At 35.9% G+C, this 17,251-nt stretch overlaps 1 protein-coding gene across 1 annotated transcript in view; it reads left to right on the top strand.

Annotated features, from left to right (window-relative positions):
• The first annotated feature begins 640 nt into the window (after nt 1-640).
• Nucleotides 641-17,251, top strand: part of LOC146148721 (dynein axonemal heavy chain 3-like) — a 109,592-nt gene continuing 92,981 nt past the window's right edge. The window contains exons 1-26 of the mRNA XM_083386481.1: nt 641-768; nt 1,134-1,225; nt 1,341-1,420; nt 1,808-2,030; nt 2,104-2,282; nt 2,672-2,820; nt 3,313-3,490; nt 3,959-4,124; nt 4,684-4,794; nt 4,970-5,108; nt 5,743-5,847; nt 6,063-6,193; nt 6,381-6,579; nt 7,381-7,502; nt 7,656-7,737; nt 8,152-8,244; nt 8,467-8,627; nt 9,557-9,764; nt 11,598-11,731; nt 11,956-12,156; nt 12,879-13,074; nt 13,207-13,401; nt 13,509-13,697; nt 14,886-15,014; nt 15,539-15,739; nt 15,906-16,031. Of these exons, the coding sequence (XP_083242607.1) occupies nt 667-768; nt 1,134-1,225; nt 1,341-1,420; nt 1,808-2,030; nt 2,104-2,282; nt 2,672-2,820; nt 3,313-3,490; nt 3,959-4,124; nt 4,684-4,794; nt 4,970-5,108; nt 5,743-5,847; nt 6,063-6,193; nt 6,381-6,579; nt 7,381-7,502; nt 7,656-7,737; nt 8,152-8,244; nt 8,467-8,627; nt 9,557-9,764; nt 11,598-11,731; nt 11,956-12,156; nt 12,879-13,074; nt 13,207-13,401; nt 13,509-13,697; nt 14,886-15,014; nt 15,539-15,739; nt 15,906-16,031 (3,891 nt within the window). The 5' untranslated portion in view covers nt 641-666. The remainder of the gene's footprint in view (nt 769-1,133; nt 1,226-1,340; nt 1,421-1,807; nt 2,031-2,103; nt 2,283-2,671; nt 2,821-3,312; nt 3,491-3,958; nt 4,125-4,683; nt 4,795-4,969; nt 5,109-5,742; nt 5,848-6,062; nt 6,194-6,380; nt 6,580-7,380; nt 7,503-7,655; nt 7,738-8,151; nt 8,245-8,466; nt 8,628-9,556; nt 9,765-11,597; nt 11,732-11,955; nt 12,157-12,878; nt 13,075-13,206; nt 13,402-13,508; nt 13,698-14,885; nt 15,015-15,538; nt 15,740-15,905; nt 16,032-17,251) is intronic.

Here is a 17,251-nt window from a genome sequence, read left to right on the forward strand (position 1 = left end):
TGTCACGAGTTACACCAATATGAGCATTATGAATAGATATTAGTGTTAGTGTCAATTCTACTATCTAAGAGACGTAGTATATCGTGTAAATCTTATTGAAAACGCTAAATAAGCTCGAAATCTTACATCAGTTTTATCTGACAACTTTGAATGAAAATCTTTCATTTATTGACTAGATTTGGTACGATACCGTGCTAATATTTAAAATACCTTGTGACTCGGCCAAATATAAGTAAATTAAAAATTCACAAGCAGTGTGAGAAGTTTAACACAGTTCCCAAGGGAATAGTTGTTCCAAAGGCTATAGCGTACCGCTTTGGAAAACTAAAATATGAAGCATCGTTTCGGTGCCTTTGTAGTGGCAAAGAGTGTTGGTCGCGACCCCTTTACCGAGATTACCGTTCTCTCAAAAGTTATCCACCCTTTTTGGCTAGCGTCTAGTAACTAATCCTAACTGAGCGGCAAATTGGTATAGTACTGAGAACATCAGTCATACTAAATTGACTACAGTAAACCTGAGAGGTATTCGATTAGTAAATTCTAATGTCTATCTAAAGTATTCTAACTTTTATTTATTTATTTATTTATGTATTTTAAAACAGGTACTCAATGTAGGCTTTGTAAGAATTATAGCGATAAACCGACATCGCGGTAAACGGTGTTGCCATGGAGATTTCACAAACCACACAAAACATGACTTCTCCAAATAGGGCAATGGGAAGGAGGCCCTCCATCATCGAACATCTGCCTCCCTTAGACGTTTCACAGGTCAGCAGTGCTTCGTATTTGCTTTCCCTGTTTGCTCAAGTTCGCCACCAGCCTGCTTTGTTGCCTTGTCTCACTCCAGCCGATGTAGCTCACCTTAGTTTCTTTGTAACGCGGTGGCTCGCACGATGTGAATATTAAGCTCATATTTGGCTTGGTTAATAGTACGGTATGGATTGTTTAGTATTACGCTACTTATTTGTCAGTACGTCCCCCTTGACTTAGCCATTAAATATATATTGTACAGTGATGAATAAAAGCGTCGCCGTATTTGGAATACATTCTGACAGGATAAATACGTATTTTTATAAAAAACTTTTGCTGGAAAACAATTTTCTTGCATTATTTACACACTTCTTTTCTTTTAGCCCGCTTTTAGCGAAAATCCCAAAGTTCTTCAAAGGGGTTCTCGGACAAAAGCTGTCCCATTTAAGGAGGAAAAGCATTACAGATTAGTCAGGTAACAAATCACAACAAACAAAGAATTAGGATCTACCAATACTTTAGTATAAGTTTAACATGTGTACAACTGTATTGCAACATTGCTAACATTTTCTCCGTGGTTGTTTTTTCAGCGACTCCATTGGAAACAATTATAGTCCTTGTGCAAGAAATCTTTCGACATCCATTATTTACGAAAAGCAAAGATCGTCTGGTATGAAATATAATGGTGATCTGTTGAAGTAATGTAGTTTTTGAATGCCTTGTTCTGTTCACGAAACCCTATTTAGAAATATTGGAAAGTTTCTTTTAAATTTAATTGTAAGCGATATCTTACAGCTTGAGAAGCGCTTCGAACAAAAATCAGTCAGCAAGGTCCAAACTTTTAATGTAAATATGCATTTTGCCATAGAAATAAATGGTATCATCAGTTTATCTGTACAAGTAGATAAATAGTAAAAATATTGTAAAATAAATAAATAAATAAGCGATATTTTGTCGTTTTTTCATCCAGTTCGATTGTTTAGTTTTAGTTAAATTATTTTCGTTGCGTCCTATATTTGTATTGTTGTCCAGCTGACCTTTTAACGAAATCACTTAGGTTATCGCCGCCGTGACCACAGCTTTGCCGCTGACAGACGTTCCCTGCCTGCACGTCTGACCGGCCACCACTCCGATGCCCTTCTAAGCGATATTTCACAAAACGTTTTCCAATCGAATGTAAAACCTCTTACTACTGCCCAAGTCAAAATGCATGACCAAGCATCCTTAAGGAGTCATCAGGCATCCGCCAAAACGGCAAATTACCATAGCAACAGCTACACGTAAGTCTCGTACTGCCTATTTTGATAACGAAAACGCGCAAACCTTGTAATGTCGAACAAATTTACCGTTAAGATTTTCTCCCGATCAACGGCCGCAGCAAGCCAGCTCCAAGATGCGTCGCAAACTTACATTTCTTCCGAACGAGCAGCAAACTAGCCACATTGCAACTCACGGGTCAGCCGAGTCGCGCTTCTTTTTTCCGTCGGCGGCTAGAGGTCCACACGGAGTCTACAACTCAACCAAACTTCACGGTACAATTTAGTGACAGACCAATCGGCTTACTCATTTAAGTTTCTCGGTCCAAACGATTCATAGCTTTAAAAGTCTTAGGTTAAATTTTCGCTTATCAAGGCGAACTTTTACAATACAAATACCCGCATATTGTTCGCTGAAGATACAGCAGCAGGCAACAGTAAAGCTATCTTTCAAATCGAAACAATCAGATTGCCTAAACTTAGTTTAAATGCTTGAAGCGAACTTAGGCTTCTGTTGTTATTTTGCTGTTTAAGTTTTGATGTACTTGACGACTTTTATTTTTAATAATATTAGGTTTATCGACTCCAAACATAACGTAACGATTATTTTATTTTGTTCTGTATACGTTATATAACCATGATCAACATTTTGACATAACGTTTAGATGCTGCGGAAAGTACTCCGAAAATGCCACACTTCGATTTTGATCGCGTCAACAAAAACAACGAAAACCCTGGAGGAAAGTCATTATTCTTTTTCGCCAAAGGTGATCTTGCAAGACCAACAAATAGACGAACTTCGTCTTCTACTTGGGTATGCTAATAATGTTTGGTTTTGCGTTTACCAACGTCTAAACAATTCATTAGGGCTAAATAATTAATCTCTGAAATCCGCACTGCTTAACAACATTGTTTCTGAAGGTTGATCTCATCAAATTGAACTGATAAGGTTTACCGCACCTTATCCAACATGCAAAAATACTCTATTATTGAAAACAAAACAATATATATTATTGAAATATACCCTTGAAAAAAATACAACACCGTCAAGAACGGCGCGACACACCTGGTATTGTCTTTCGGCACACCTTGTGCGGAGACCTTATCTAATTAAGGCTTATGCATAATTTGTGTCTAATGGTTTATACTTTCAATCCTTCAAGTTTTTACATAAAACATAAACTTTAATAAATTTTGGGAGACTATAGGTTGTTAAAAAGATTTTTATGTAGTGTTATAATAAACTCCGTCGAACTTTTGCAGTTGGTTTAAATGATTTACTTTTAAACAAATGCTTTTTCATGAGGCTGCTGCTGAAAGTTCGCACTCTTCTCCTCGTAATACAATGTCACAATCAACTGCCATGTATCATGTGACGAACGAGATCGCGCAGTCGTTTCGAAGAGTATCCTCGCGTGTTCTGAGCAAAGAAAGCAGAACAGAAAGCGGAGGAAACAGTGTTTTCGGTGATGCTCGAATCGAGGGTAGGGCGTTAAGTGTTACGACTTACTATCGTTCACGTATGATTTCATTGTTTTATGTACTAGGTCCCACACATCAAAACGAATATAGTGTGTTTATTTATAGTTATCAAAAAGTATTAACCAAATTGATCCCAATTAGTGGAATAGGGTTTAGAAAAGTCCGAATCGGAGGGCCAGATTAAAACGAAACTTCAATGGTCGGGTTTTCAATGGTCCATGACGTGCCAATTTATTTTATGAAAAGGAAGAGTAATTTTTCCGTTTTTACGCATTTAGTTTCCCTAATTTCCTTCTTTTTTTTTATGTGCTTCGCTGTTTTAAAAATTCGTCATCTTTTCTCGATAGCCGCCTCGGTAAACAGAACGAATACCTCCAATTTCTTAAAAAAGCGTGTCAGAGCGAAAAGCCATTTTTAACAAAACGTTACTTAAGCCGCAAAACCGCTTTTTATTACTACATCACATTTAGGCGAGGTTTATCAACCGGATTTGCCACAAACTCCCCGCGCAGTGTTCGACCTGGCTTCATCCACAAGTGGAGTGGGGACTGAGAGTCGTCAACTCACACCTCAAGGAAGCGACATGGGCAGTGATGAGACCAAGTACGTTGAGAGCGAAGACGACATGGGATTGAGGTATATTAACGGAGCTTGATTGATTACTTTTCTCTTGCTTATATTTTGCTGTTTGGCACCAGTGTAAGACAAATCCTAGAGAACCAAATTTTGTTTATGTTACTAAACTTGTCAGTATATTTAAGTATCTCGGCTGTTTTGCATAAAAAACCACTAAAAAAGTAAAAAATTACGTAACATGATCCCTAACGATAGTGCTTATTAATGTACCTCCATTGTTGGTTCAAATGTTAAATATATCTGTATATAGGGTTAAAAATTGCTAGGTAAAACTGTATTTCCGTTAGAATCTTCTGTGATGGTTACCTGCCGTAACAACTTTAAGGTCGGGTACAATAGATTCTTGTATATGAACATCGTGTTTTATGTAAGCGGTAAATCTTTATGGGCACCGCATGTGTCATATTTTTTTAGGCACCTACACGTTAGGAAACAAATTTTTTCCCTCAAACAGTCATATTCTAGTCTTTTATTTTTAATTTTAGTCTTTAGAAAACACTGCTACTATTTGCCATTGTGGAGTTTGTGTAATGGTTGTGGTAATGTGTTACCTTTAAAGGACACATGATGAAGCAACGCAAGCTGTTCTCGATGTACTTTTCCCTTCGCACACTTTTTCAACTCAAGGCCTGTCAAGACCTACTACACCGGCACCGCAATACATTGAAAGGTATACATTTTATAAACAGCTTGCACGAGAAGTAGTTAGCTAACAACGATTATATATATACATATTATATTTGCATTTTAGCTGTAAATGTCACAAAACTTTTAAAATGTGGGTGTTGATTTTATACATAGTGTTGTTTTTATGGCGAGGGATGAAGTTTAACTCCGTTCCGCAGATACTACAATGTCATGGATAAATCCATTGATCCTAGTATGATTTCTATGTTGCCGAATGATTGGGTGGAGAACTTCCTGACTTTGCTCAGCCCCAAATTGCGTGTCGCTTGGTCGGAGTTGATAAGAGAGCTACTCCAGGTATAAATAGACTGTGGATATGTTTCACGTAAATCTTGTAAATTTAAGCTAGGTTCATGCGTATAATGTCGAACATAAAGACGATCACAATACATAGTTTACCACAAATTTACCCCCTACCTCAAGGTTTAACAAACTAAAGGGGTCGCGAGAAGTTTTCTGATGGGTCGCCTTACATTATTTCGTCAAACGAAAAATAACAAGACATACAATGAAAATAAAAAAACTTAGTAATGAAAGTAGAAAGGCGTACACCGGTCCAGCACATGTCGTTAATAAGTTGGCGCCTGTGATGTGATGATTTTTACTACGTCACCATAACGCTTGTTGCTATAGTTACTGATCGAAAATCGAAATGTAGATTTTTCTAAAAACGTTCTTTGTCAAATATTTAGAGCAACATTGTGCAACATGGTCTTTGTCGTGAACAACTTGTGAACGCAACTTTAACTTTAAGCAATTCTCATGTCTTAGCAATGAAACTCAAGTTTTAGGAGTTTACCTTTATACCTTTGTGATATAGGGCACTGCTTATAGTGCACAAAACTTTTTAAGCATACGGAAACCTATAGGAAAAACAAATAGATTGTATAGAGTGGCGATATCGAGTGTCGACGAAAAATGTTTGTTTTAGGAAGTAAAATTTATACACACCGAGAGTTTGAAGAAAGCTGTTTTTGACTACATTCTTCTCGACCCAAATGAGCAACAAAGACTTGGAGTCTTCGTACCGCGAAAGGTAAGCCGCTGTTAGATTTTCCTTAAATTGTGTTGTTTCCTTTAAATATAGCAAACTTAATCCAAAAATACTCAATTACCTAACAAAAGCTTTATTGACCAGGCTACCCCATCTTATCTTCTTAAGGTCTTATATTTCAAATTGAGTGAAAAACACTTCTAGTCGAGTAATGGCATTTCATATAATTATTCATTATATCATTGTGGTACTTTCAGATTTCAAACTCTTCCGGTAGGTGGCGCTACCCATGGTTCGAATCTCTAAAGAGGTCCCGCGAACAAATTCGAAGCAACTTGTTCATAAATCATCCAGTGAATGCTGATATACTGCACAACTGGGAAACAAAGTAATTTTGTAAAGAGTCTTTACGTTTAAATAAAATTAAGTCCAAAAATATTGTTTCTAAATAAATAAAGAGTTATTTGAAACGTTCAAAATGATACCTATGCTGCTGTATGGGCTTTGACATTCTAACTATATCAACGGAAGTAATTGACATAGTATAATTATGCAACGGAAAATTTTCACTACAGTTACTCCTCTTTCCGTCTCGTGGACATCTCCAACATCTACTCGTTGATGCCGCTCACTGTGGAGCAGCTTATCCGCGAGGTGGAGCGCTCGAGCAAGATGGCCGCCGATTTGCTGACCACTCATTGGATCGAGGAGTGTGCAGAATCGGTGCGCAGAAGGCGGGAGAGTGTAGAAGCATCCGTAAATCAAGAAAACGAAGTGAGTTGTAAATAATTTATGGCGTCTACTTGGTCTTGAATCTGACTCGACATAGAAAGCGCGCCGTTTGAAATAGGCTTTCCTTTTTTAGTAGAGTTTTTCCGAGGTTAGCGTCAGGTGAGTGGCACACATCTCTCGACGAAAGCTAGATTTTGGTTAAGCCTCACGAGAGTACAATTCGACAGAATCTTGTAAGAAATGTGTGAAATAGTCTTAGGCGCAATATGTTTATAGACACTTGTTTATCAGAAACCTTCGGACTAATGTTTTCAGGTAAAATATATCAATTAAAAATATGAAATATCCTAGACGGACAATAAAAGAATTTAAAACCTCTTTTTACTCACAGGACGCGCAATACAATAATTATATCAAACACCAAACGAATCAACCTAATGACAAAGCGACATGCATTTTTATTTTCTATGTTAATAAGTGTTTAACAATTTACCCGCTGCCACTAAAAACTGCAACCAAAATTACAAATTTAATGTTTAGTAGTTATATTACATGTAACTTAAATGTTAAACTAACAAAATAGGACTTCTTTCGCCCTTGTTGTTTAAAATAATGAGAATATGATAGCTCGTAATTAAACTATTTTCAAATAGAGATCGGTATCATATTCGTCGCTTAGAGTTGATATAATAATTTTTATAGTAATTTAGTTTAGTTCTATGTGATTAACCTTTAAATTTTGCCTATTTTTTTTAAAAAGATTCGTTTAAATATGCACAAAATCATTATTTACCTAATATGTCCATTTATGGTAATAACACCGAGTTGTTGGACGATTTGCAGTTGTCGCGAATGGAAGGAATGGATCATTTTTTCGGCTGCGTGGCAACCCTTATGTCAAACCTCATTCGCGATCTTGTGCGCAATTCTATTCATGACGTCATTCATCTCCTGGAGCTTTACAGGTAATTTAATTCTTCTTCTTATTAAAGCTTACGATCCCCATAGTTACGTTTATTTAAATGGCATTTGCCTACTTGGATCGGATCCATTTCATTAAATTTTGTGTAATAAAACTTAAAAGTGTTTATAAATAGTTATTGATCATATTTATTCAGATATGGAAACAAGTACGAGGGGTTGTACAACGAAAGTGGATTGCAACTTCCCACAAAACCTCACCCAATCAAGTTCTTTATGGTTAGTTTTTATGGTAATCCTGTTTTTCTTAAACTTCACGCGCAAAAATAAACTTCTTATTAATAATAATTCAACTTGGGATATTTTAAGCAATATAAAATACATTACTTTTGGCTTTGGATCTGTTGAACCCCGCTAAATAAATGACCGTTTACAGACGTTTATATGATCTTTCGTTAGGCGAATATACTAAAAATTTCGGGAATTCTACTAACTGACTAAGTTTTTGGGTAAACATGATAGACCTAAAAATCCTTTGTTTATTTTAAAAATAGTTAATCACTCTTTCAACCAAACGCACACTAGCGTGTCAAACAATGATTTGTGGAATGAAGCATGGTTTAATTTGAATAAAATGAACAAGAGATTAAGTTGTAATCAAACACACGTGAAAGTTTTATAATGTACTTACAGCGTCCAGAGTCTAACCATACCAGTACGACGTTTGAGCCGACTTTTGAAAATTTGATACGAATGCTGCACGACGTGATAGACGTTATTGTTATGGTAAGTTTGGGCTACTTAACTAACGAACCTGCCGTTTTGAATACACGATTCATATCAATCTTGTCCGATTACTGTATCGTTATGTTATTCTCAATGATAAGTTTAAATGTACGTTTTGTGTGTTTACTTCTTTGCTTCTAACCTTACTAGCAACAAAACTTACTAGCAGCATGCAATTGGCAAAAGTATATGTATTATCAACAAAAAGTTTCATTACTGCAGAGCGTCCAGCATATTCCACGTGTAGAACAGCACCTTTTTCAAGTTTTTGAAAACGTCAATGTCATGTGCTTATCAGCCGTCGAAGTCGATGACGAGATTGTTATAGTTGCTAAACAAAGGATAAGTGCGGTCGTCCTGAACAACAGCCACGGGCCAATCAGGTAAGCACAGTTTTTGGCTTGTTTATAGCCTAATACGCTAAATATCGAGCTTTGAACCGTGTATATAGCAAACGTTCACCGGCGTTGAGATTGTCCGTCAATTGATTTTCATATTGAAAAGTACGATTTTCTCATTAAAGTCTTTGAATCGGCTTAAAATTTGTTTTCCTTGAGGATTATGTTTAGTGGATAAATTTTAAACCATTTGGCTCGCTATGTTTACCTTGGTGTTTTTACAGATTTTTTTTAATTAAATTAAAAATCGAGTGAGCCAATCTTATGTGTTTTAAATGCACATACTTTCTTTGGAAAGTCTTTAAGATTATTAAGACAGTTAACATCTTAAGTAGGCTGACAGCTCAAATAAACCTGTAGTATAATTAACCGTTTTTGGACTTATCAGAGCCATATTATTCCCCAGATTTTTATGCGTTCCCCAGATTTTTATCCTGCATATAGTGACTATATTTAGTTTTCAATATAGTCTGCATGTTTTCTGCTATATCTAAAGTTAAGGGTTGCCATTTAGTAAATACCGAGACGATATTGTTCTATAATGTAGATAAGTAGCTGCAATGTATCATATTTTCAGAAATACTCAAATTTAAAAAAATACATCAATATTGCAACTAAATAAATGGTAAAACGTTTTCCTTTCTTTTGTTAGATTATTTTATTTTTTATTTTATTCTATGTTGTAAGCGTGTCTAATTTAATTGTTAGTTGTAAAATAATTCGGAGATAATTAGTGTGTGTTGTTGCGTGAAGTGTGCCGGAATTCCGGTGAAAAAGAGTGAAAAAGTGTAAAAAAGGGCAAAAAAGTGACCTGGAAGTGATAAAAAGTGCCTTTGAGCAAAAACATGGTTTTGATAAGTTGTCGTAAGTAAGGGTGGAAGCCGTTGTAAAGCCGCGGTATTGGTTTATTTTAGATATCGCTCCGTGTACGAGCCAGATTATGCTCATTTGCTTAACCCTCAAACTGACCGAAAGGTGGCGCACTTCATCGACCGGGAGCCTCCTTTAAGAAGTTACGTCAAAGAACTGGAAAAGCTCAAGTCGATGTCGAAAAGTATCGGTAGTTTGTCCGTGCACGTTCCAATGCACCTCTTTCTTTTAGACTGCACCGAACTCAACCAGGTAGAGCAAACGTTTAGTAAAAATTATATTTATGCTTACTGTAACTTTTCTCCTAGTAATCTTATGTTACAACTAATTCTACGTCTTGACTTCTGTTACGAAATGCTCTGTGCAAAACTTATACGACTTATTAAAGCTGCTTTTTCGCTCGCGAAGCGTCTGTTATTCTTTTATTTCCTACGTTCTATCCCAAAGTGCCATTGCATGTTTACATATCATCAAATGTATAACGGCCCCCCTATTTAATAACAATTTTGTTAACTTATTGATAAACGTTAGAAGTCATCCCCTATTCGAACTATTTTTTATCAATATTTTATATAGGGTAAGAGGCTAGCAACAGGGGGATTAAACTTTTTTACGCAAAACTATTACGTTTTTGCAATATTGCCGTTGTATTGTGTGCCGTCACATCTATTGAAACACGTTAACTTAATGTTTAATTTTTGCGCTTAACATTTTAATTTGCACTCGGCATCACCGCCCTGCAACTGTGGTCCAGTAAATATCCTCACAATACGTTTGTCAATATCAGCTCGATAAAAATCAATGTGTCGAGCACGAGCAATTTGTTGTGTGCCCAATGCGAAAACCCTTCTGAATTTACATTTTAGCGCCAATTCAACCAATTAAACCCAATTTTTTTTTTTGACCGACAGCTAACTTCACTATTTTCAAGTTTGCTCAGTGAAATGTCATTGAAAATGTCGAACTGCTTTTCGTAGGGGGGCGTGAGGTATAGAAAAATTACCAAAGGGGGCGCGGCTCGAAAAAGGTTAAGAACCACTGCTGTAAATGTATTATTGGCATTTTTTGATTGCTAAATTAACCTTGTCTGCTGTCCTAAAAAATAAAATCGGCACGAATGTAGGGGTACAACGCTCAATTGTCACATCATTTTTCAAATATTTTATAAAAAGCTCTTAATGTTTTCTGACTCGTAATGGGGTTGCAATTTACAGGATAAGGCCTACAAAGTAACGGTATGTAAAGCAATAAAATTTACAGCAAGAAAATTTACAATAGTATTTAGGCCAACGTCATAATAAAGCCAAAATTTCTAAAAAAATACCTAACATGTCGGGAAAAGTCCTAAATTTATGGGGATAAGGCCTAAGAGGGTATGGGGCGTTTGGGGAGCAATTGGTCTGGCTTCGGATGGTTTGGCATCGAGTTATTTGCTCCTGTTTGGTGTTATTGGTGGGTAATAGGTGGGGTAAGAAATTAAGTTTATTAGGGGAGTTAGTGATGAAATTAGGGGTGGGGTTTGAGGTTAGGTAAAGAGATATATTGTCCTTATTCTAGCCATTAAAGCATTTTCCCGATTGGTTTAAGACTTATTCCGATTTAGACTTTATAACGATTATATAAGTATTATAGTTCTATTTTGGTCTTATTCCGAAATTTGTTTTATTCCGACTTTGATGTTGTTCTAATTTTAGTTCTATGGCTGGTGTTCCTTTGGCCGTATTAGGATATTTTAGAAAGAGCGTAAAAACACACAAAACTTGCTAATAATAGAACGTAAAAGGTCAAATTGTCGGCTCCTTCGGCGCGATCGATTGTTTTTTCTGAGTAGCCCAGGTTATTTGGTTTTGTTGATGGTCGATCGTCATATATTTCGTAGGTGTGCCGCCGAATATATTTAGCTCTGTTGGTGTGCCGCAAGTGGAAAAAGGTTGCGGAGCACTGATCTAACCTATATATGAGATTTTTCCACTGTTTGCTAATTTTCCTCTAAACATTATGTTAAATATTCTTATATACTTTAGAGTTCAAGTTTTGAACTACTTACTGCGTATCTTCGTTTGCAATTTTTATTTTTTATTTTAGTGGTTACTCGACCGAAGTGCCACCTTACAAAAAATGATGATAGACAACGTGATAGATATTTCGCGTCGCTTTAATCGTTCCATTTGCACCACTTACGATGTCATCGTCAAGAAGATTACTTCTCATGTGCAAAGGTAATAGTAGACCAATTTGCACTAATAAAATTGTCGTTTTGTTGGGTAGTTGCTTTTACACTGGGTCAGTATTTCATTGTTGGGCACATATCTGCAACCAGAAACGTTAAACTGATTGTAAACACTCAAATACTTATAAATGTTGGCACACAATATTTTACAGTTAAAACTGATATTGATCAAGTTTTGTTGTGCTTTAAAATTGTACTGCATTTATTTTTAAGCACCAACGGCCTCGTAGAACTACAGGAGTACGTGGATGGCTTGGCTTCATGCGAACTTATCAAGTTAAAAGACCAACTTGCAATAGCTGCCAGTAATCTCCTATTCTTGATGGACTACGCTTACCTCTGTAAAGATGACGTGCTTCTTAATGACAACACCTTCTCATGGCCCGATCGTATCATTCCTATAATTCGCAATAGGTTTGTTATATCAGCTTTGCGATTTTCTTAATTAGCACTTTTATCTTAAGAATAAAGCTTTAGAATCAAAATATTAAGCTAAGCTAAACCTTATATTTTGGGGATTATAGCTAAGTTATAATTGTTACTTTTTAATTTATATTTTAATCACGCTCTACCTAACGTGTCCTCTTTAAAACGGCTTTAAATGCGAGTGCCGCGATTATTATTGTATTGGTTAACATGTTTGACTTTTGAACGATGTGCTGTCAACTATGCATAATAACTAATTTGCATTCCTTCGAAGTGCAAAAATATGTATCACTGACTGCCCTATTTGAGGTAATTTAATATTTGCCTGTGAAAGGTACACAAGAATAAGTACGAAACGCACAAGATTCTCTTGCCATGAAATATAGTTTCACAAAATACTAAAGCCATGGTATTTGACAAAATCGACATTTCGCAGTTTACAAACGTTTTGGCAATACCTTGCAGTTATTGACTTGTTTTTATAAATACAAATATAAGTTTAAAAAACGAAACAATTTTCTTATCTGCTGTCAGTTTTTAGAGGAAGAGTAGTACAAAAAATCCTGTTTTTATTTGTATGCAGTTATTTAGTAACAAAATGGATGGAATGTTTTTTCAATTTAATAATGATTGTATTTATTGACTGTAAATGAAGAGTTGCCAATTTACTTACTAGGCTACATTAGACTGGAAGTAATCTTGTTTTTCAGCGAGCAACGATTACAAAAAGAACACGATTTGAAAGTGAGCAAACTCCGCATGTGGCAGAATGACCTTGAGGTTCGGCTTGCAGAGGTCGCCGACGCGGTTAAGGAGTTCCAGAAGAAAGAGCGAATGAGCGAAGCGCAAAGATACGTTGATGTTTTGGACGAAATTCAACAGCAAATCAACGGTTTTATTGAGGAGGTAACGGTTTCGCTTTTGTGGATCAAACCAAGTCAATGTATTTTCCCTGTGTAAACCTGAAAGCAATATAACAACAAGTTTTCAAATAAACTACTACAGAGACTAACTATATTTTTCATTTTTGTTTTTAAGAAACAACAAATAAACCGTGAACAGATACTCCTGGATGTTGGACACGTTAGCCCTTACCCGCAGATTCAGGAGCTTATATTGAAGAAAGATCCGTTTGAACGGCTCTGGCGAAATGTTGTAGCCTTTAACAAGAATTATGACCGATGGATGAACGGGCCACTGCTGCAAGTCAACGCCGAAGTCGTGGAAGAAGTTGTAAGTGATATTGTTTTGCGAACCGCAGTTCCATTGATCGAAAGGTTGCATGCCTTCAGAAACCTTTTAGATCTGCATTACAATATATATTTAAAAAACATTGCCAGGTTCAAGAGCTTTGGAAGACGAGTTACAAGTTGACCAAGCGATTTCAACACCCGGACCTGATGGGACCTCTCAAGGCTGCCGCTACCATTAAGAACAAGCTGGAGAAATTTCGGATCAACATGCCTCTTATCAACGCGCTCTGCAACCCTGGCATCAAACAGAGGCACTGGGACCTTATGTCTGAGAAGGTTAAAGAGTTGCACACTTTTTAGAATATGCTTCACCCGTTTTTTAAGATTATTGGTAATGCGCCTACCAAAGGAAGCGACTGACATACTTTTTTGTGGCAAAACACACAAATACGCACATTCTTTAGCTCTACGCAACTTTCCAGTGTAGAACTGTAACATCATGGTTAAAATTAACCAAAATTTTTTTTTACCCAACGCAATTAAAAGGATTTCCTTGCTTCGAGTAAACTCGTGTGTTTTTTTAATAATTTTAATAAAAATTGGCTTTTGCAACTGGCTTTTTCGATATTTTAACACTGAGTAACGCTTTTACTCTATGTCTGTAGCGTTTTTAAGGCTTAGTGGTCAAAACATTTTTATCATTTTTTGATTTTTTGTGAAAATTTTCAGATTCCCTTTCGGTTTTCCAGCATGTTCTATTAACTAGTCATGCAATAATTTGCGCTACGCACAATTAAATCATGCTAACCTAATGAAGTCAAAAAGTCTCCTGTCAGACTGCTTTGTTTTTAAACCGATTTTTTTATCTTATTTAGAACAATGTTATTTTGAGCGTATTTTAGTTGTGACATTTACGTCAAAAATAACTCCCACACAAAGCCCTTGTGTGGGGAATTACATATAAAAAATAAGGTCGTAATTGTCTGTCTGCGATTATACCATTTTTTCTGCTTTGCAACTCCCAATCTACGCAAAAATTATAGGTGCTTAAAGGTTTAAAAAATGCAATAAGATTTTTAAGCTAAAAAGTAAAGGATTAGCTTCCCCAATCATTTTTTCATTGATAGTTTTCCAAATTGTCGCTTATTGATTGATAAGGTTTTATTGCTAAGTGCCAAAAGTTTCGCTTGAATATATATTATGTATAATTGTAACTCGATTAAATCTGAGTAAAATATTTGCAACTCGCTAAGATCTGAGTAATATTAGTAATTCGCTAAAAATATAAGTTGGAAATCCCTGCATTAAACTTCAATTCAATATTGCTAACAGATTCATTAATATTCATTAAGTGCGTTATTGAATAATACGCTTCTTTTACTATTTAATATTTAGGTAGAGCATTTCTGTGTGTCCAGAAAGTACAAGGCAATGTATTGTGGATGTTAAAAGTTTGTTTAAACCATTCGTGATTACCATAGTCTTTCCATATTTTTTCACAAAGTTTACTTTTGCACCAATTAGGTTGGTTTTGATGTAACTCCGCAAGATGAAACTGCGCTGAGCGAAGTTTTGCGGAAAAAGCTGGAGAAAAATCTCGAAGATTTGACACTTATCAGCAATCAGGCTAGAAAGGAATACGCCTTGGAAAAGGTATTTGGAAAAGTTATTAATTAAGTTGTACCGTATAACAAATCTGTCACATGTTGTGCAAATGCGATGTTGAAGCTTGATGTGCGTTCCGGCTGCGCAAATGCGATCAATCTTAAGATACTCGGCAGTGGCAAAAACTTATGGAACCCTCCTAAACGAAATTACCAACAGAAAAGTTACTGAAAACAGCCGTGCAATTCTAGTTTACAATAAACAGCTGTGCATATTCTAGTTTATTTTTGATTTTTCTATCATCAAAAATCTGAATATATTTCGAACTTGTCGGCATTTTTGTTCGTATACGCCTTACGTTATCGTCACGTGCGTCGGATACCAAGCTGTACAAGGAGTGCGGCACACACGATCTACCCCCAGGCTCAGTATAGGACTGGAGAGATCTCTGACATCGCAGCACGCAACGAAAATGACTTCCCTCCTGCAGTATCCACAGCTTACGCATGGCGAATGAAAAGACTGTTGTGGTCCGTGAAAACTGCTTTAGTTTGGTGCTTTTTCGCTTTCAGGCGCTCATCAAAATGAAAAACGACTGGGAAATCGTGAACTTTGGCTTGGTTCCGTATCGAGACACGGACCTGAAAATTCTCTCCGCCGTTGACGACATTCAGATGCTGCTCGATGACCACGTGGTGAAAACGCACACCATGAAGGGATCTCCCTTCATTGCTCCTTTTGTAGAGGAAATCGACGAATGGGAACAAAAATTGGTAAAGAAGAAAACAAAACTAGTTTATTTACTCCGACAATACGACAACAAATTGATTTTGCTCGGGTAAAAAGTGCTATGTATATATTGCTCTTTTATAAGCTGCTTCGTAATATTTTACTTTAGCTGTACTGTTTAGCTTTAATAATATTTCATATCTTGCATAGCAACGAGCTCGTGACATCATCGACAGTTGGTTGGTTGTGCAAGCAGCTTGGATGTACTTAGAACCCATATTTGGCTCGGAGGACATTCGAAATCAAATTCCAGTTGAAGGAAAAATGTTTACCCAGGTTTGTTTGTTCTTCTTGGTTTTGCAAGACGTTGTCAAAAAAAGTACAAATTATGGTAAAGAACAACATTTTTTAGTTTGTTGTTTTCTTTTAACATTGCATTTTCAGCCAACACCAAAAGGTAAAACTGTTTAGTAAACAAAGTATTTGCTCTATGCTAAGACCGATACTTGAAACATGGTTCTACTTTTATTTGTCGATGTAAAACTGTCAGAGGTTAATCCTAGTAAGGCGAACATGTGTTTGAAAATAACGATACAGGTTTTAATAGCGGTCATGCCCAATTTTTTGCTGTTTATGTTGTGTTTGCGGAAGACATTACAATTACATCATGGGTCATACTTTAAGCCTGCAATTTCCATCGCCTCCAAAAGAACAGAAAACACACAAAGCGCTACTTTTTATCAATATCTTACCCCTTTTTAGATAACTATACGCATGTACAACAAAAAAACAAAGAAAAATACATACAAACTAGTTAAATTAAGACAAAATAGATTAGTTCTCAAACTTTTGCTGAAAACTGATTCGACTAAACTGGGTGTCATGCCGAAGAGTCACGTAAAAATAAAATTTGTTAAAAACATTAGTAAGAATACGCAAAATTTAGAAAATGTGATTTGAAAATTTTCAAGTGTTTTTGAAGGGCCGTTCTTTTTTTTAAAAGAGGACAAATCCTCTAAAAATAAAACGCACTTGGTAATAACTATAGGGCCCGCAAAAGTCAATAAAGTTAAAAAATTTTAAGGACCTCGTCTGTCCACGAATCAAAGAATAAAGTTGTTTTCAGCACCTAGGGGTCTGTTTCTAAGAAGTTTATAGGTCAAAATAAAGTTAAAATTTACAATAAAGTTAAACAATTTTAATGAAGTCAAAATTTGTCAAATTATGGCTTTTGACAAAGTTTTTGTGTTTCTTAAGAGTAATTTTTGTAAAAATCGTCGTGGAAGCATTGTCAATCATGAACTGCGACACAATTAAACCATATTAACATATAAAAGCAGGAAATATGTCACAATGCCCACTTGAATCAGCGGTAACTTTTATCGCAAATTGTCCATTTTTTTATTTATTGCTACGTATTTAAATAATTTTTATAAAACGCTTCATCTTGATAAACGTGGTCTTTTCGAAGATCAACAGTTTGGATTTTAGGAATAGCCTACTGACATTCTGTAATACAAAAATGCCTAAGAAATCTAAATCTATCGCCCAAAAAA

This window comes from Ascidiella aspersa, chromosome 4, assembly GCF_963924565.1.
Source record: "Ascidiella aspersa chromosome 4, kaAscAspe10.2, whole genome shotgun sequence".
Classification (NCBI taxonomy): Eukaryota; Metazoa; Chordata; class Ascidiacea; order Phlebobranchia; family Ascidiidae; genus Ascidiella; species Ascidiella aspersa.